This window comes from Ursus americanus, chromosome X (assembly GCF_024610735.1).
Source record: "Ursus americanus isolate L20-20 chromosome X, mUrsAme1.1.p, whole genome shotgun sequence".
NCBI classification, from domain to species: domain Eukaryota; kingdom Metazoa; phylum Chordata; class Mammalia; order Carnivora; family Ursidae; genus Ursus; species Ursus americanus.
This window is the reverse complement of record NC_142164.1, coordinates 2,168,858-2,183,990: the sequence shown is the minus strand read 5'-3', so window position 1 is coordinate 2,183,990 and position 15,133 is coordinate 2,168,858. Positions and strand designations below refer to the sequence as shown.

The window sequence follows — 15,133 nt, the reverse complement described above, 5'->3', positions numbered from 1 at the left end:
AGCGTAAGCACCTCTCCCAGGTGTTTGCAGCATGTCGCATCCACTGAGCTTGCGTTTCGCAGTCAGCACATATGGAACTAGAGCTTAGTGCTGAATTGGTGTGAGTTCTACTGAGCTGCCTGAGAGCCAGCTGCCTCCCATCTGTATGCTATCGCTCCAGGTCAGAAAGTTCCAAGAGAACTCGTCTGCAGGACACACAAGGGCCCACACAATCCAGGGGTGGAAGCCTGGCCTTTTGTAACCTGGAGTCCTGTTTCCAGGTTCTGCCACCCTGCTCCTTGGAGCACAGAGAGCCAGCCTCACAGAGAGCTCCCACCGCTAGGACTTAATCCAAGAAGCGCTGGTGCTTTTGCTGGGCCCTGTGTACCCTCATCCAAGGCACTGAGACTCCCACCTCCTGTGCTCGGGAGCTACAAGTGACAGCCATGGCTCAGACCATCGATGTCTCACTTGCATTGACTTTTGGGTGCTCGACTAAGCAAAGCCTGTAAATGCCTGCAACAGTAACTCTCCTGGAGCCCCCTGGCAGCCACTATTGGCACACAACTTGCCGTTGGCTTTCAGACCTCTCAACTGATAATAAACTCCGTCAAGTAGCTTAAAGTCACTGGGACCAAAATGTATACAGGAATTTTGCCACTATAGAGTAGAAATCTTAGGTGAGGTAATACAGTAAGTATACTTATCAAGCACATACTTCCTGAAACAGTTGACAGAGTCATCTCATTTAGTCAGTGCACAGCCCCATCCAGGTGGGAACTGTCTCCCCTTTTTACCAATAACATAACAAATCATTCAGGATGTTTTGTTACTTTTGAGGCAAACCCTGTTTGTACTTTAAGCCCTTAGGTTCTAGTTTGTCCACACAGAACACATCTAAAGACTTGACCTGTTTCTCCTAGGCTCTTTACCTTCTCTGTCCCTTCTTCCTGGCCCACTTGGGTTCATCAGAGTCCCTTCCTAGGAGGTGGTACTCAGAACCAATCAGAATAGCTCAGGACTGGTGGAAACAAGCACATGGAGCTTAAGGCAGGAGGGGCAGGAGGCTCATGGCTAACTCATTAACTGGAACCCTCAGATCTTTTCCACAAACTGCTGCCAAGGCTCATCTTCCCCTGGCTGCATTTGTGCATTTTAGTCTTTGAACCCAAACCCAGGCCTTTCTCTTTGATCATATTGTGGTGGTGGTGGTTGTAAGTAGGCTCCGTGCCCAATGTGGGGCTTGAACTCACAACCCTGAGATCAAGAGTCATATGCTCTACTGACTGAGCCAGCCAGGGGCCTCTGATCATACTGGTTTTGACCCAGCTGCCTCTCGTGTGTCTTCAAATTTGGGTGGTATGGGCGGAAGGGATAGAGAAGTAGCCTCCAATTATACCAGAGCAGAAGTCAGGCTCTGTGTCCGCTGCTGACATGCCCCTTCTGCTCTTTTTTACAGGCAGTCCTGGGTGCCAACGATCCTGAGGGGAATTTCTTAACCATAGCCATTCGCCCTCATGGCATTTTCGGCCCAAGGGACCCCCAGTTGGTCCCCATCCTCATCGAGGCAGCCAGGAAAGGCAAGATGAAGTTCATGATTGGGTAAGTTGGCCCACAGTTGGTCTTCTCCCTGACCCCAGACAAGCGTCAGTCTTGTTTGGTTGGCTCTTTTCTAATGCCGCCTTCTCTGCTGCCCTATGTGTTGGTTTCCTGGGGCTGCCACAACAAATGACCACAAACCAAGGGGCTTAAAACAACAGGGATTTATTCTTTCTCAGTTCTGGAGGCGAGAAGTCCGAAATCAAGGTGTTGGCAAGGGGGTTCCTTCTGGAAACTGAGGGAGAACTTGTTCCCAGGCCTTTCTCCCCAATTCTGGTGGTATTCCTTAGGTTGTAGACAAGTCACTCTAATCTCTGCCTCCGCCCTCATGTGAGCATCTTTTCTGTGTGTCTATATCCAAATTTCCCTCTTATAAAGATACCAGCCATTGGATTTAGGGCCTACCCTACCCCATCTTAACTTGACCTCATCTTAACTTGATTACGTCTTCAGAGACCCTATTTTCCAATAAGGTCACATCCAGAAGTTCGAGGGACACGTGAATTTGGGTAGGGCACTGTTCAACTTAGTACACCATCACGTAGCCTGGGAAAATATTTGTGTCCCTTTTTGGAAATTGAGGAAGTAGGCTCAGGGAGGGGGGAGACTGGCACAGGGTCAAGGGCCAGGCCTTCAACTCTCCTTGGATCTAGGAAGGCTGGTAGAGGTGTTCACATTCCTGCTCAAGGAAAGTGCAGGTGGCAAGGTCTTTGTGGGTGGTGACAGCATGTGGCTGTTTCCCCAGTACACCTTTGCCTCTTTTTTTTTTTTTACCTTGCCACTTTGCCTGCCTGCCTATTGCTTTGCCTTCCTACTACCCTGTCTGCTTGCTTTGAGGGTTTAGAAAGAGATGGTAGAAAAGTGTGAAGCCAAAGCAAGCCCTTAGCCCAGAGTGTCCTATGGGGAGTCAAAGAGCTGCTGCTCAAGTAGAAGCCTAGAGCAGTCCATACCTGTGTGGGCCATGCCAGGATGGGGCAGGCAGGGCACTGGGCTTTCAGACTCCTCGCTCAGCCCTTACATCTCCCACTGCCTCTGAGGGCCCCAGGAATCCTGGCCCCTGCACGTCTTTAACAGTGGAACCATGCCCCATACGCCCACAGAAACGGGGAGAACTTGGTGGACTTCACCTTTGTGGAGAACGTGGTACACGGACACATCCTGGCTGCAGAGCACCTCTCCCGAGATGCGGCCGTGAGTGGGAAGGTAAGGCACCTGCTTCTCCTGCCCTGTGCATGTTTGCCCGTCTTTGGACTGTGCGTCCCTGTGATTGGATTCATTGGCAAATTGCCTTTGTGATCCTGTGTCCTGGCTAATCTGCCTTAGGGTCCCATTGGTCCAAGGTTGATCCCCTGTGGTAAGGAGTGTGGTGACATTGCAGTGCCACATCCCTTGGGACAGCCCAAATCTGGAGCCAATGAGCTGGGATTGACCAAGCATTCAGGACCTGGTTCTCCATGTAACGTGACCTGGATGCCCACTGTGGACGTGACTGCTCCGAGAGGGTCCTATGTACATTTGGTGGGGTGCTTGCTACTCATCTTCCCTCCCAGTCATTCTGGAAATCTCTCCATTTCTCCCCCATTGCCCACCCTTGCTCATGCCTCTCACCCCTCTGGAGGGGTGGACGTATCTCAGTCTCTTGGCATCTGGCACCTGGTGGGCAGGATGGACAAGTCAGGGGAGGTGAGCCCTCATGCAGAGAGGGGAGAACGCATTAGGGTCCCTTCACCCTCTCCTCCCATTCATAAGGCCTCCCTCTTCCTTTTTTCTCACTGCTACCTTTGGAACCCCCTCTTTGGGTCTCATTTTTCTCCTGGACCTCTGCTGTTTTCACACTCCTGTAACACTTAGGGTGGTGGGGGTCAGGTGGGTATGGCTTTTGCTTTAGACCAAATACAGCACATTTGAGAAACGGCATGTGACCTGTTGTTGCATCTGAAGATAAGGAGTTTTACCATGATTAACATGATTATTAAATTAAATTAACGAACATACCTTCCTGAGTGCAGTCTAAGCTTCACTTAAAAATCTTGGCCCATAGATAAAACTCACCTTTCCTGTCTACACCTTAAGGATGCCCATAGCTCCAAATCAAAACATCTTTGCCACTGGTTGACATTTGCAGATTGGAGGTGCTGGGTGGGCAGGCAGGGAGAGGCCACTAGCTTCCCAGAATATTGGTCCCAGGCTGAGCCAGCAGCTTATGCCTGAGCTCCAAGTTCGAAGTGTGGCCTGCCCATCTCTCCAGCTGGGGAGCATTTTCTAACTTCTTGTTCTCTCTCCAGGCATTTCACATCACCAATGACGAACCCATCCCTTTCTGGACATTCCTGTCCCGCATCCTGACAGGCCTCAGCTACGAGGCCCCCAAGTACCACATCCCCTACTGGGTGGCCTACTACCTGGCCCTTCTGCTGTCCCTCCTGGTGATGGTGATCAGTCCTGTCATCCAGCTCCAGCCCACTTTCACACCAATGCGTGTCGCACTGGCTGGCACATTCCACTATTACAGCTGTGAGAGAGCCAAAAAGGTCATGGGCTACCGGCCACTGGTCACCATGGATGACGCCATAGAAAGGACCGTGCAGAGTTTTCATTACCTGCGGAAGGTCGAGTGATGCAGCCCGGAGACTGGGCCCTCTCAGTGCATTCCCCGGCTACTAACTCTCCCCTATGGACCAACAAACTAACCTCCTTCAAGTGAGTTTCTTCTGAGCTTAGGTCTCCTCCTGCCAATTAGATGAGAGCACACCCAGCTGTTCCATGACCACAAGGGCGGAGGAAACAGCAGGCATTTTTCCCATCTGTCGGCTCGGATTTCAGTTTCTTAAAGCAGGCAGCTTCATATCCTACTGTTTTGTGTTCTTTTTCTCTCTCCCTCCCCCCCACCTTCACCCCTCCTGTCTCCTGGCTTACTTATCATTCCAGTGTCCTTCTACATAATCAAGGAAGCTGTAGGGAGAAAACAATCCATTTGCTAATTAATGATGGGAAACTAGATTTATACTTCCACGCAAACCAATACCAGAGTAGAAGCCACAGACTATTCAAGGAGCCGCATATTACACATATCCTAGAAGAAAAGCAGAAGTTTTAAACACATGGTGAAACTTCAGATAGACACAGAATTTAAATCAAAAGCTTTTTAAAAGCTTAAATAATTGTCACCGCTCCCCCCACGGGTCCCTAGAGGGAAAAGACTTCTGGTTGGTCACCACCTTACATGTTTCCACGTTCTCTCTTCAGTACACCTGGTGTGCCTGCCTGTATTGTTTTTTCATAAAACATTCTTTCATGGACATGTCTCTCTCTCTCTTTTTTTTTTTTAAGATTTTATCCATTTATTTGCCAGAGAGTGTGTGCACACGAGAGAGAGAGAGAGAGAGAGAGAGAATAAGCAGGGGCAGCGGCAGGCAGAGGGAGGGGGAGAAGCAGGCTCCCTGCTGAGCAAGGAGCCTGATGTAGGACTCAATCCCAGGACCCTGGGATCATGACCTGAGCCAAAGGCAGACACTTAACCAACTGAGCCACCCAGCCACCCCAACAGTTCTCTCTTTATCAGCAGCGCCCCATTGTCCTTTTTAGTTGCAAGGTGGTAGTGTGCCCTAGTGGCCTGCCATTTCAGCTGTGTAGCTCTTCTTTTAACATGGGACATGGGGCTGGTTGACAATAAGCCATTGAAGAGGTCAGAGAGAGGAGCATTCTTTATCTGCTTGAAGTTTGGGCAGAAACTCCATGAGATGATGCAGAAAGGACTATTTCTCTGCAGCTCACACTCATAGAATCCTTCAAGCCAGTTTCCAAAAGGCAAAGCACATAGGATTCAGTGTTCTCTATTTTCTGGTGATGTTCTGCTTGCAGAACCTGGTTTTTTCCCAGACTAGTCGAAATGTAATGTTAAAGACTTCTGTTTTCTTCTCTGCCTTTGTCCAGGGGTAGAGAGGCAGCCGAGGACACTGGAATAAAGTGAAGATATTGTACATGCCATGAGGTTTGTGTGTTAGGAACATCACGCCCACTTGCGGGGAGACTGTGCAAAGCTAATGGGGCAGGGGAGCACAAGTAGAAGTAAGACACGGTCTCTGCCCTTAAGGTACTTAGAATGGAGGAGCTCAAGATGTGTTCACAAGCCCCTGTAAAGCAGACAGAAAATGATGGACATACCTGAGACAAGGTGGTGTAAGTTCAAGGAGGGGAGACCACCAAAGAGGCTTCCAGTGAGGAGGTGACAGCACTGAATTGGACTTGAAGAATGGATAAAGAGTCAGTAGGTGGCACTTCAGGTTGAAAGGTCAGGTTCAGAGTCAGTGGCTTGTTATAATTTTATTAGCAGTTTGTTGTCTGTCTCGGATTCAGTGAAATACAGGAGTGACCAGCCTGGCTTGGGGTTGGGGGTGTGGGGCAGTGGGAGGTCGGGTTGGCTGAAGAGATAAGCAGGGCTGAGGATGCTAAGCCAAGAGGGCTAAACTGTCTCCTGTAGGCATGGGAAACCATTGACAGTTTATGCAGGGGAGGGCAAAAATCAAGAAACTTATTGTTGTCACCCTTTGTGGAGCCTGGGAGATCAGATAGGAAGTGACAAAGGTCTGGGTGATGATGCAGCCATGGAAATAGAAATGACTTAGCGGAAGCACCTGGAAAGGACTCAGAGGTTGCTACTTGGTTTCCTATGAGGAGTGGGAGGGAGGAGGAGGCCAGGGCATAGGACTGATAGATCTGCTTTCCGAGCTGCTAGGAGGAGACTCTCAGGCCTAAAAGAGTGAGGCTGGCAGACCAAAGTGCCCTTAGCTTTATCCTTCCAGCTCTCTTGGGAAAATGCTAGCAGCTGCCTCTACAGAAGATGTCCCTCATTGAACTCCAGACTGTCCAGTCCATTCGTATCTTTTTTTTTTTTTTTAAGATTTTATTTATTTATTTGACAGAGAGAGACAGCCAGTGAGAGAGGGAACACAAGCAGGGGGAGTGGGAGAGGAAGCAGCAGGCTCCCAGCGGGAGAGCCTGACATGGGGCTCGATCCCAGAACTCCAGGATCACGCCCCGAGCCGAAGGCAGACGCTTAACGACTGAGCCACTCAGGCGCCCCCCATTCGTATCTTCTACTTCCTCAGGGAACCTCTTGTTTTCTCACTTGTTTTGTTCACCCATTCTTTGTACACGTTTGTTGGGCACTGCCTGTTTTATTCACAGTCTGGAGCTGATATTGCAGTGGGAACACCCTCCCTACGCAAGACAGCTTTTGTGGCTGCTCCTTGCTCTGCAGTCCTGACTCAGACCTATGTCACCCCCATCTGTTTGGAGAAAGTCTGACTACCCAGAAAGCATAGCCTCTGCAACCCCTTGAGAGCTCGTTAGAAATGATAGGGCCCCACCTCGGACCTATTGAGCAGAGACTCAGTGGGCCTGCCGCTCTGTTTACAGGCCCCACCCATAGTTCCAGACCACCAAAGTGGACTCCCACCAGGTCACCAAGTCCATCTAGAACCTTGCCTCGGCCATTGCAAGACTGAGCTTGTCCCACTCACCAGCCGAAGTCCACAGGCCACTCCAACCCATCCCTTTTCTGATGGCTGATAACTTTGCAGCACACTTCCCTAAAATGACATCCTGGAGAACTGACCTAGGCCTGCACCTCCCTCCCCCACCCCGTGGCACATCCATCTGTAGAATCGGGCTGGAGGGACGGCAGTTGTCTGCCAGCTTGAGGACAGCTGAAAGTCCATGTTCAGTTCTGCATGTTCATTGGGGAGGTCTCTCATTTCAGTCCCTCTTCCCTCCCCATTGATAACTGACCTAGTTCAGCACTTGGCCCTATCTGACCTGGGTCAGGTGTACTGGAACAGCCAAACTGATCTGTCTGCCTCCCCTGATCCAGCCTTTATGTATCTCCAGGTTATCCTTCCTAAAGGAGATTTAGATCTGTCCCTCCTCTGTCAAAAACACTTCAGCGGGTCCTAACTTTCTCTTGAACACCTTCTGCAGCCAGTTTATCACAACCTGGTCTCAGCCCACCTTTCCAGCTTCTTCCACTGGGCTTCACACTTGTGCACCAGCCAAACTGCTCATGACCTGTCAGACATCCCCTTACTCAGGTTGCCTTGGCTCCCTGCCATGTCCTGTCCTCATTATGTCCCCAAATACAGAATGGCAAGATCCCTTTCCCCACAAAAGTCTGCCTGATCTGCCCAGTTGGAAATCATCTTCTTGTTCTGGGCTCCCAGGCTGTAGCTCTCAGTCTGGAGTAACAGCAGCAACAAAAGGAAAGAGCCAGTGGGACTGGTTGGAGCAGAGGTTCCAGGCCTGGTATTCGTGTGTGGACTTGGGAGTTCTGTGAACCCGGGAATTGGACACAGCCTTGGGGACATCCGTGCGTGTGTATCTTTTGTTGGGAGAGGGCACAGAGCCGTGGTTAGCTTTTCAAAGATGACTGCGGCCCAATACAAAATTCAAGCCAGTGGGGTGGGTGCCAGCAGCTGTAGGGAAGCCTGCTCTTGAGGAAGGGTCCAAGGGAGACAAGCAGAGGGGGAAGAGGCCAGAGTAGGGAGCTCAGGCTTCATTAGCATCTTCATCTGCATGTGGTCATGAACCAAGGGGTGGCTATGGCCAGCTGTTCTGTCTATGGGTCCTTGCCTGCCCTCTTTACACCTAACCCCAGCAGGCTAGCCTGTAAGTTCCCCGTGGCTCCTCAGCTGCATTCTCCTCTGCACAGCTCACCTCAGGGTATCTGGTCCTGCTGGGCCTGCAGCCTCCTTTTCTTTCAAACCTCATCTCCAACATCATTTCCTCCTCACAGCTTCCCCCCATGGTCTCTCTTCTGGCTTCCTGCAGAGCCCACCCTGCATTGCCGTCAGTCACTGGCTTAGCTGTCCAGACCTCCCAACAAGCCACTACATTCCTCAAGGGCCAGGGGCTTTTGATTTGTTTCTCTACCTAGTAAGTGTGACCAGACTGAAAGGGCATTAAGAGGACAAAGCGACTAACACCCACATTGACCAACTGGGGGAATCCCAGAGAGAAGAAGTCATGACCAAGGGCACTCAGACAATTAGCAGAGCCAGGACTAAACCACAAGCTCCTGATCCCCTAGGCCAGTGCACCCCACATACCCATCTAGATTCACAGCAAAGGCGCTCATCTGGGGAGGAAGGGACACAGGCTCTAATCTCAGGCTTTGCAACATAAAGGGCTGAAAGGACACAAAGAAGAGTTAGGAATAGAGACAAAAAAGAGGCATGTTGAGAGGCACTAGAACCTTCCATCAGTAACATGTACCCCTTTTCCCCAGCACTGCCTAGTTGTCAATTATGGAAGACTCCAAACCACAGTGGACCCAAATTAGAGCCTTCCCTTTGTCGGGTCAGTCTTTCACCTACTCAGCCCCCAGGAGGTGTGTTCATATTAGCTCCTTCAGCCCAGAAAGCTTTCTTGAGTGACCTGTGTAGGAGAGAAAAGGGGGAAAGAGGGTGAAAGCCTCTCAGCCTTTCCCTGTACTGCAACTGTTACGAGACACCTTCTGTAGTGAGTACTGGGAGACACACACACCACTGGCTTTATTCTCTGTGGGGACCATCAATTCGGAAAATCTTAACTGAGCAGCTGCTAAGTCCAAAGGGTTGCAGAAGTGACCAAAATAGAGCACTTACCCTCAGAGAGTCCCACAGAGAAAGTAAAAACCCAAGTGCTCTTTGCCTTAAGAACAAAGGTTCACAAACTGAACTTCTGGTCAAATCCTGTTTTCCTGTGCTTTAGTCAATAAAATATTATTGGCACACAGCCACATCCATTGGTTTATATATTGTCTATGGCTACATCCATGCTACAATGGCAGCGTTGACCAGTTATGAACAGAGATCATGTAACCCACAAAGCCTAAAGTAGTTACTACTTTCCCCCTTACAGAAAAAGTTTGCCAACCTCTGCTTAAGAATGACTGATAGGCTAACAGGCACATGAAAAGATGTTCAACATCACTCATCATCAGGGAAATAGACATCAAAACCATAATAATACACCACTTCATACTCATGAGGATGGCTACTTTCAAAAAATGAATGAATAAAACAGGATGAGTCCAATTTGGCCAGCTTGAGAAGATAAGGAGTGGCATTCCAGCTTCCAGGCCAAGGGAACCACCATGGTCTCTCACTGGAAATGGTAGGAAATGAGGTTGTAGGGGTTAAGGAGTTGGACTTGATTGTCCTCTGAAGAGTGATCTGGTGGCTTTTGTGTTTGGATGGTGGAAAGAGTTCAAGGAGAAGGACCAGGGGAAGGCACCACTATAAAAACGTGGCTTTTGGCCCCTTCCTCCATCTTCAGAGTGCATCACTTCAGTCTCCACTTCCATCAGCCCATCTCCTCAAGAGGTGGACATTTTGGGGAGCAATTATTCAGTCTACCACAGTGGCTAAAAGGTACATGAGATCTAGAAAAGCACTGCTCAGGGCTTTTCAGCAGGGCTGGAGTTTCCTGGTCCTCTAAGACTTGCCTAGCAAAACCAGTCAAGTGTGAGGTTCTGTCTGAACCCACGTGTAAGGTAGTGAGATGACTAGGGCATTGGCCAGATATAATTGTGTCTGAAGCCTGCATGGAAAGTATTGGGTCCTGGGTACAAGGCAGGCCTCCAGCTGGAAGGGGGCCAGAGGACAGGCAAGTCCCAATATACTCAACAGTCATGAATCTAGGGAGGGGCATCCCCTCACCAAACTGGCAGGGAGAGCCAGGCCCCTGGGTAAAGTGCCAATGCTCCAACTTATCTCTGACAGGCCCAGGGCTTTAAGCAAACTGCTGGATCCCTGCAGCCCTGTCTGCTAAATACTATTCAGATAATTCACTGGGCTAGTTTGGCTCACCTGATGATTGCAAAACCTGTACAGAGGTCACTAATAGGATGGTGCTGGCTTAGAAGGTGCTGAGAAATGTGGGTGGATCTGCAGGGCGGGTTTAGAAAGGCCTGAGAATCTAGTGGCCCAGGTGAGCAAGTGTTAAGTCTCAGCGCTGCCTCCAGGCCTGGGTCTCATTTCCTGGTAGGAGAGGAAGTAGGATTTAGACATGCCTCTTTGTGCTCTATTTGGGACTGGGATTAGTGTTTAGGAAAATGAAGCTCAGAAACGAAGCTTAAGGCCACCCAAAGACCATCTAGACATAGCCAATCAAAGGGGCTCCCAATGTGGGCCCAGGTGGTGCTGAGGCCAAGCCTGCAGAGATCAGGCCCTGCAAGAGAGGCAGAGACTAGATGCAAGGCCCCAAGTCACTGTAGGCTGTACAGGAGTGGGCACACCATGTTACTACAGAACCAAGGGTCCTGAGGTCCTCATCCTGTTAACAGTTGATTGTCTAATTGCTCTCTTCTCTGAAGCCAGTTCTGGCCAAACCACTGAATGCTAAGAAGCTGCTTTCAGTGTGGAGGGGCCCAAGATGATCTTTGACATCTAGGGCCCCTCTGGGCCAGGGGCTCCACAGGCAGTCTGCTCAGGAGCTTTAAAGGGAGTCCCACTGGACTAGGAAGCGCATTGCTAATGGCAGCATGCGAAGGCTTCTCCCTGGAATGCCTCCTGCCCTCTTTGCCTGGCTGACTCCTACAAGCGTGGACTGGGTGAAGCTCCTGATGTGCTCTCCCAGGCTCCCATTGGTGCCTGCCCAGGGCTTCTTCCGCCGATGACACTAGCACAAGATTCCTGGTTCTTGTACCTGCCTCCCTCCACACTAAGGAGTCCTCTAAGGCAGTGCCTGCTTGGGACCTCCCTGTGACCTCTGCAGTGCCAGTACAGACATTGGCACCCTGGAGCCCACCTGTCCCCACCCCAGCAGGAGTGCTTCACAGAGCCAGAGAGAACCCAGCAACAATGAGAAAACAGTAATGACCCATTTTCAAATCAGGTCACATTCACAGGCACTGGGAATTAGGACATCAACATATCTTTTGGGGGGATATAATGTAACCCATAACAGTGCCCATCTAATCTCTAGTGGCCAATGAGTGCTTCATGCCTGTGAGTTTCCCTCCAATCTTTTTCCTCAGCATAGGAACCTAGGGGTGACTGAGAGGGCCAAAGGCTTCCAGAAGGAGCTGGACAGAAGATTCTAGGTGTGCTACTGTTGTTCTCAAATTGATTTTTATCATTTACATTAATATGAGGTCATTCAGGTGGGTCCTAAAGCAATATGATGATGCCCTTATGAGAAGAGGAAATAGAGACGCAGACACAGGGAAGACAGCTTTGAGGACAACAGAGGCAGAGACTGGAGTGATGTGACCATGAGCCAAGGACTGAATGCCCAGGGCAACACTGGAGGCTGGAGGCTGGAAGCTGGACGAGGTAGGAAGGATCTCTTCTTAGAGGGAGTGTGGCCCTGCCGGCACCTTGATTTCAGACTTCTGGCCTCCAGAGCTGTGAGACAATAAATGTCTGTTGTCTTAGTCCCTCCACCACCACCAGTGTGTGGCACTTGATTGTGGCAGCCCCAGGACACTCCTACGGACACTGGCACAAATGTCTCCTATCTCCTCACAGCAAGACAGAAGCAGAAGCCTTGCCCATCTTCCCATTCTAATGTGCTGCTCCTCTGAGCTTGCCGCTCTCGCCCCAGTTGTGAATAAACAGTGCTCCTCAGCTTCAAAGCACTTTGGACATACTACTTAACTCTCAGTTAATTGGATGAAATAATGTGAAGCTCTAGTGACATCATTTCCATTCTGCGCCCAGATCTAGCCACATGCAGTCTGGTGACTGCTGGGCTGTGAGCCTCGTCTTGTGGTAACATGTTATGCTTTTTACAGCTGTCCCACAGAACACTTATCAGGGAGGGCCCTCTACCCTCCTCAGCTCCATGGGCTTCAGAAAATGACCATGTGACACAGATGGCTTCTGTGATTATCTGTGTCTGTGTCTGAACTACACACCCCTGCACTGAAATTCTCTTAATGGAAGTTCTAAACAAAAGTGTACAAAAAGTCAGATGTATCTTCAGATATTCCACAAAATAACCCTGTGGGGCTCGCTCTTTGACCCTTGGGGCCTGTGTACTCCCTTCCTTGTAGAACCAAGGAGAAGAATCCCCTTACCCTTTATGTTCAGGACCCCAGCAGATGAACAGTACTTGAGCTGGGCAAGTAGCTGCTTGCAAGGCCTGGAGACAGGAGCCTGTTCCAAGTCAGAGTGGGGAGAATTTCAGACCAAGGACTGCCAGGCATGGTGCAGAGGGGCAGGGGTTGGGGCTATCCCCACCACACCAGGATCCCCCATGGATAGATAGTGGGTATGCTGTGGTGTACAGAATCAGGGGAACGGGTTGGAGTCCTGCCTTCAACTATGCCCCAATTTACCTGGATGGTGTTAACAGCCTCGTCCCAGGTCTCCCTCACTCTATTTGGGCTCACCTTTGTCCTCCACCCAGCATCCAGGGGCTCCATGAGCCAGGCAGTCTGCTCTTGCCATCTCTCACTGAATGCCAGGCAAAGGCTGCCCATTGCCCTAACCCTCTGTGTCCCAGCAGGTAGTCTAGAACATTATCGATGGTACTTATAACAAATAAAGACAGGCCATTCCTGTTTAATTCTCTTCCAATCCTGAAGATTATGGGGGGGGCCTGGGGGAACCCTCCAAGTCTGGTGCTCTTGTGTTTTTAAACTTTGTAGTGAAGCAAAATAGACACAAAGATCAAGATGTCAGCAGGTTCAGTTTCTTCTGTGGATTCACATGGTCTTCCCTCCATGCGTGTCTGTGTCCTAATCTCCTCTCCTTATAAAAAGTCAGAGAACACGTATCTTTACCTTTAATAGATAAGAACAATCTTCCAAAGTGGTTGTACTCTGGCAATGTGCAAGTGTTCTAGTTGCCCCCATATCCTTGCCAGCACTTGGTATTCTCTGTCTTTTAAATGTTAGCTCTTATAACTTTAATGTGCATTTTCCTGAGAACTACTAAGACTGAGCACCTGTTCAGATCTTTTACCTGCTTTCCTATTGGCTTGACTACCCTTAGTGCTGATTTATAGTAGTTGTTTGTTTGTTTGTTTGTTTGTTTGTTTGATGTATTCTGGATGAGTGTTATGTTGAATTTCCATATTGTGAAGATTTCCTCTCATATTTGGGGTGGCCTTGCATTTCAAGAGTGTGTTTTCAAAAACAGAAGTTCTTTGTTTTCATGTACTTCAGTTTATCAAATTTTTATTTTACATTTATCAGTTTTTGTGTCATAGTTAAGAAATCTTTGACCATGCCAAGTTTACAAAGATGTTCTCCTGTTTTTCTTTCTTTCCTTTTCTTTTTTTTTAGAAAGCATCTTTCTACTGGCATCTTTTTTTTTTTTTAGTTTCAAAGGTAGAATTTAGTGATTCATCAGTTGCATATAACACCCAGTGTTCATCACTTCAAGTGCCCTCCTTAATGCCCATCACCCAGTTACCCCATCTTCCCACCAACCTCCTATTTTTCTTTGAAAATCTTTGTTGTTTGGGGCGCCTGGGTGGCTCAGTCGATTGAGGTTGAGCATCCAACTCTTGATCTCAGCTCAAGTTCACGCCCCACACTGGGCTCCACACTGGGTATGGAGCCTACATGAATAAATTAAGTAGGTAAGTAAATAAATAAATAAATAAATAAAATAAAAGCTCTGTGGTTTTTACCTTTCACATTTAGATCTGCAGTCTGCCTGCAACTAGTTTTTTGTATGACATGTGGCAGGATCCATGGACATTTTTTCAGTGAAGTGATGTTGTGTCCCTGTAAGGGTATCATCTAGATGATGTTAATTTTGATCACGCAGTCAAAGTGACAGCCAAGTTCTCCCCCGCATAGTTATATTCCCCCCCGTGCAAATGATTTTCACAAAACTTGTCCACTCCCCTTAGATTTAACATCCATTGATGATTTTTGCAATGATGATTGCAAAATGACAAGAAAAGTGGTTTTTTTTTTGAAGATTTTATTTATTTATTCAACAGAGAGAGAGACAGCCAGCGAGAGAGGGAACACAAGCAGGGGGAGTGGGAGAGGAAGAAGCAGGCTCATAGCGGAGGAGCCTGATGTGGGGCTCGATCCCACAATGCCGGGATCACGCCCTGAGCCGAAGGCAGACGCTGAACCGCTGTGCCACCCAGGCACCCCAAGAAAAGTGTTTTTAATATCATCTTATAGATACTGTTTATTGGAAAGTCCATCCTTTTCCTGTGGTGCTAGCATTTCATTAGGTCCTCCAACACTTGGTAAATCTTCTATTATCACAATAAGAGAGCAGGCCTCAGCCTTAAAGTATTCATAAACCTACAATATTTTAGATAATGTGTCATTTTTCTTTTTATTGTAATTTTTCTTTTTATGGCTACCTTCAGTTTATGACAAATAACTAGTTTTCTATTTGCAATAGCAATATAAATTTTGCCTTTTATGTAAATATATATGAGTATTAAAGAGAGTCAATTTAACACATTTTAAGTAAATAATTATATATGTGGTACTTAGATATGGCAAAAATTGGTGAAGATAGCATGCAAGTAACTAATGGGTGGGGAATACTGACCTGCTGGTAACATGTCCTAGCTTCATAGGGATATACTAGCT

The 15,133-nt window shown here is 48.6% G+C and overlaps 1 protein-coding gene across 4 annotated transcripts in view; it reads left to right on the top strand.

Annotated features, from left to right (window-relative positions):
• The window catches only part of NSDHL (NAD(P) dependent 3-beta-hydroxysteroid dehydrogenase NSDHL), a 31,016-nt gene extending 26,139 nt beyond the window's left edge, over window positions 1-4,877 (top strand). For all 4 annotated transcript variants that reach the window (XM_045788812.2, XM_045788809.2, XM_045788810.2 and 1 more), the window contains 3 exons: window positions 1,439-1,581; window positions 2,679-2,781; window positions 3,864-4,877. In XM_045788812.2, the coding sequence (XP_045644768.1) occupies window positions 1,439-1,581; window positions 2,679-2,781; window positions 3,864-4,196 (579 nt within the window). In that variant the 3' untranslated portion in view covers window positions 4,197-4,877. The remainder of the gene's footprint in view (window positions 1-1,438; window positions 1,582-2,678; window positions 2,782-3,863) is intronic.
• Window positions 4,878-15,133: the final 10,256 nt, after the last annotated feature.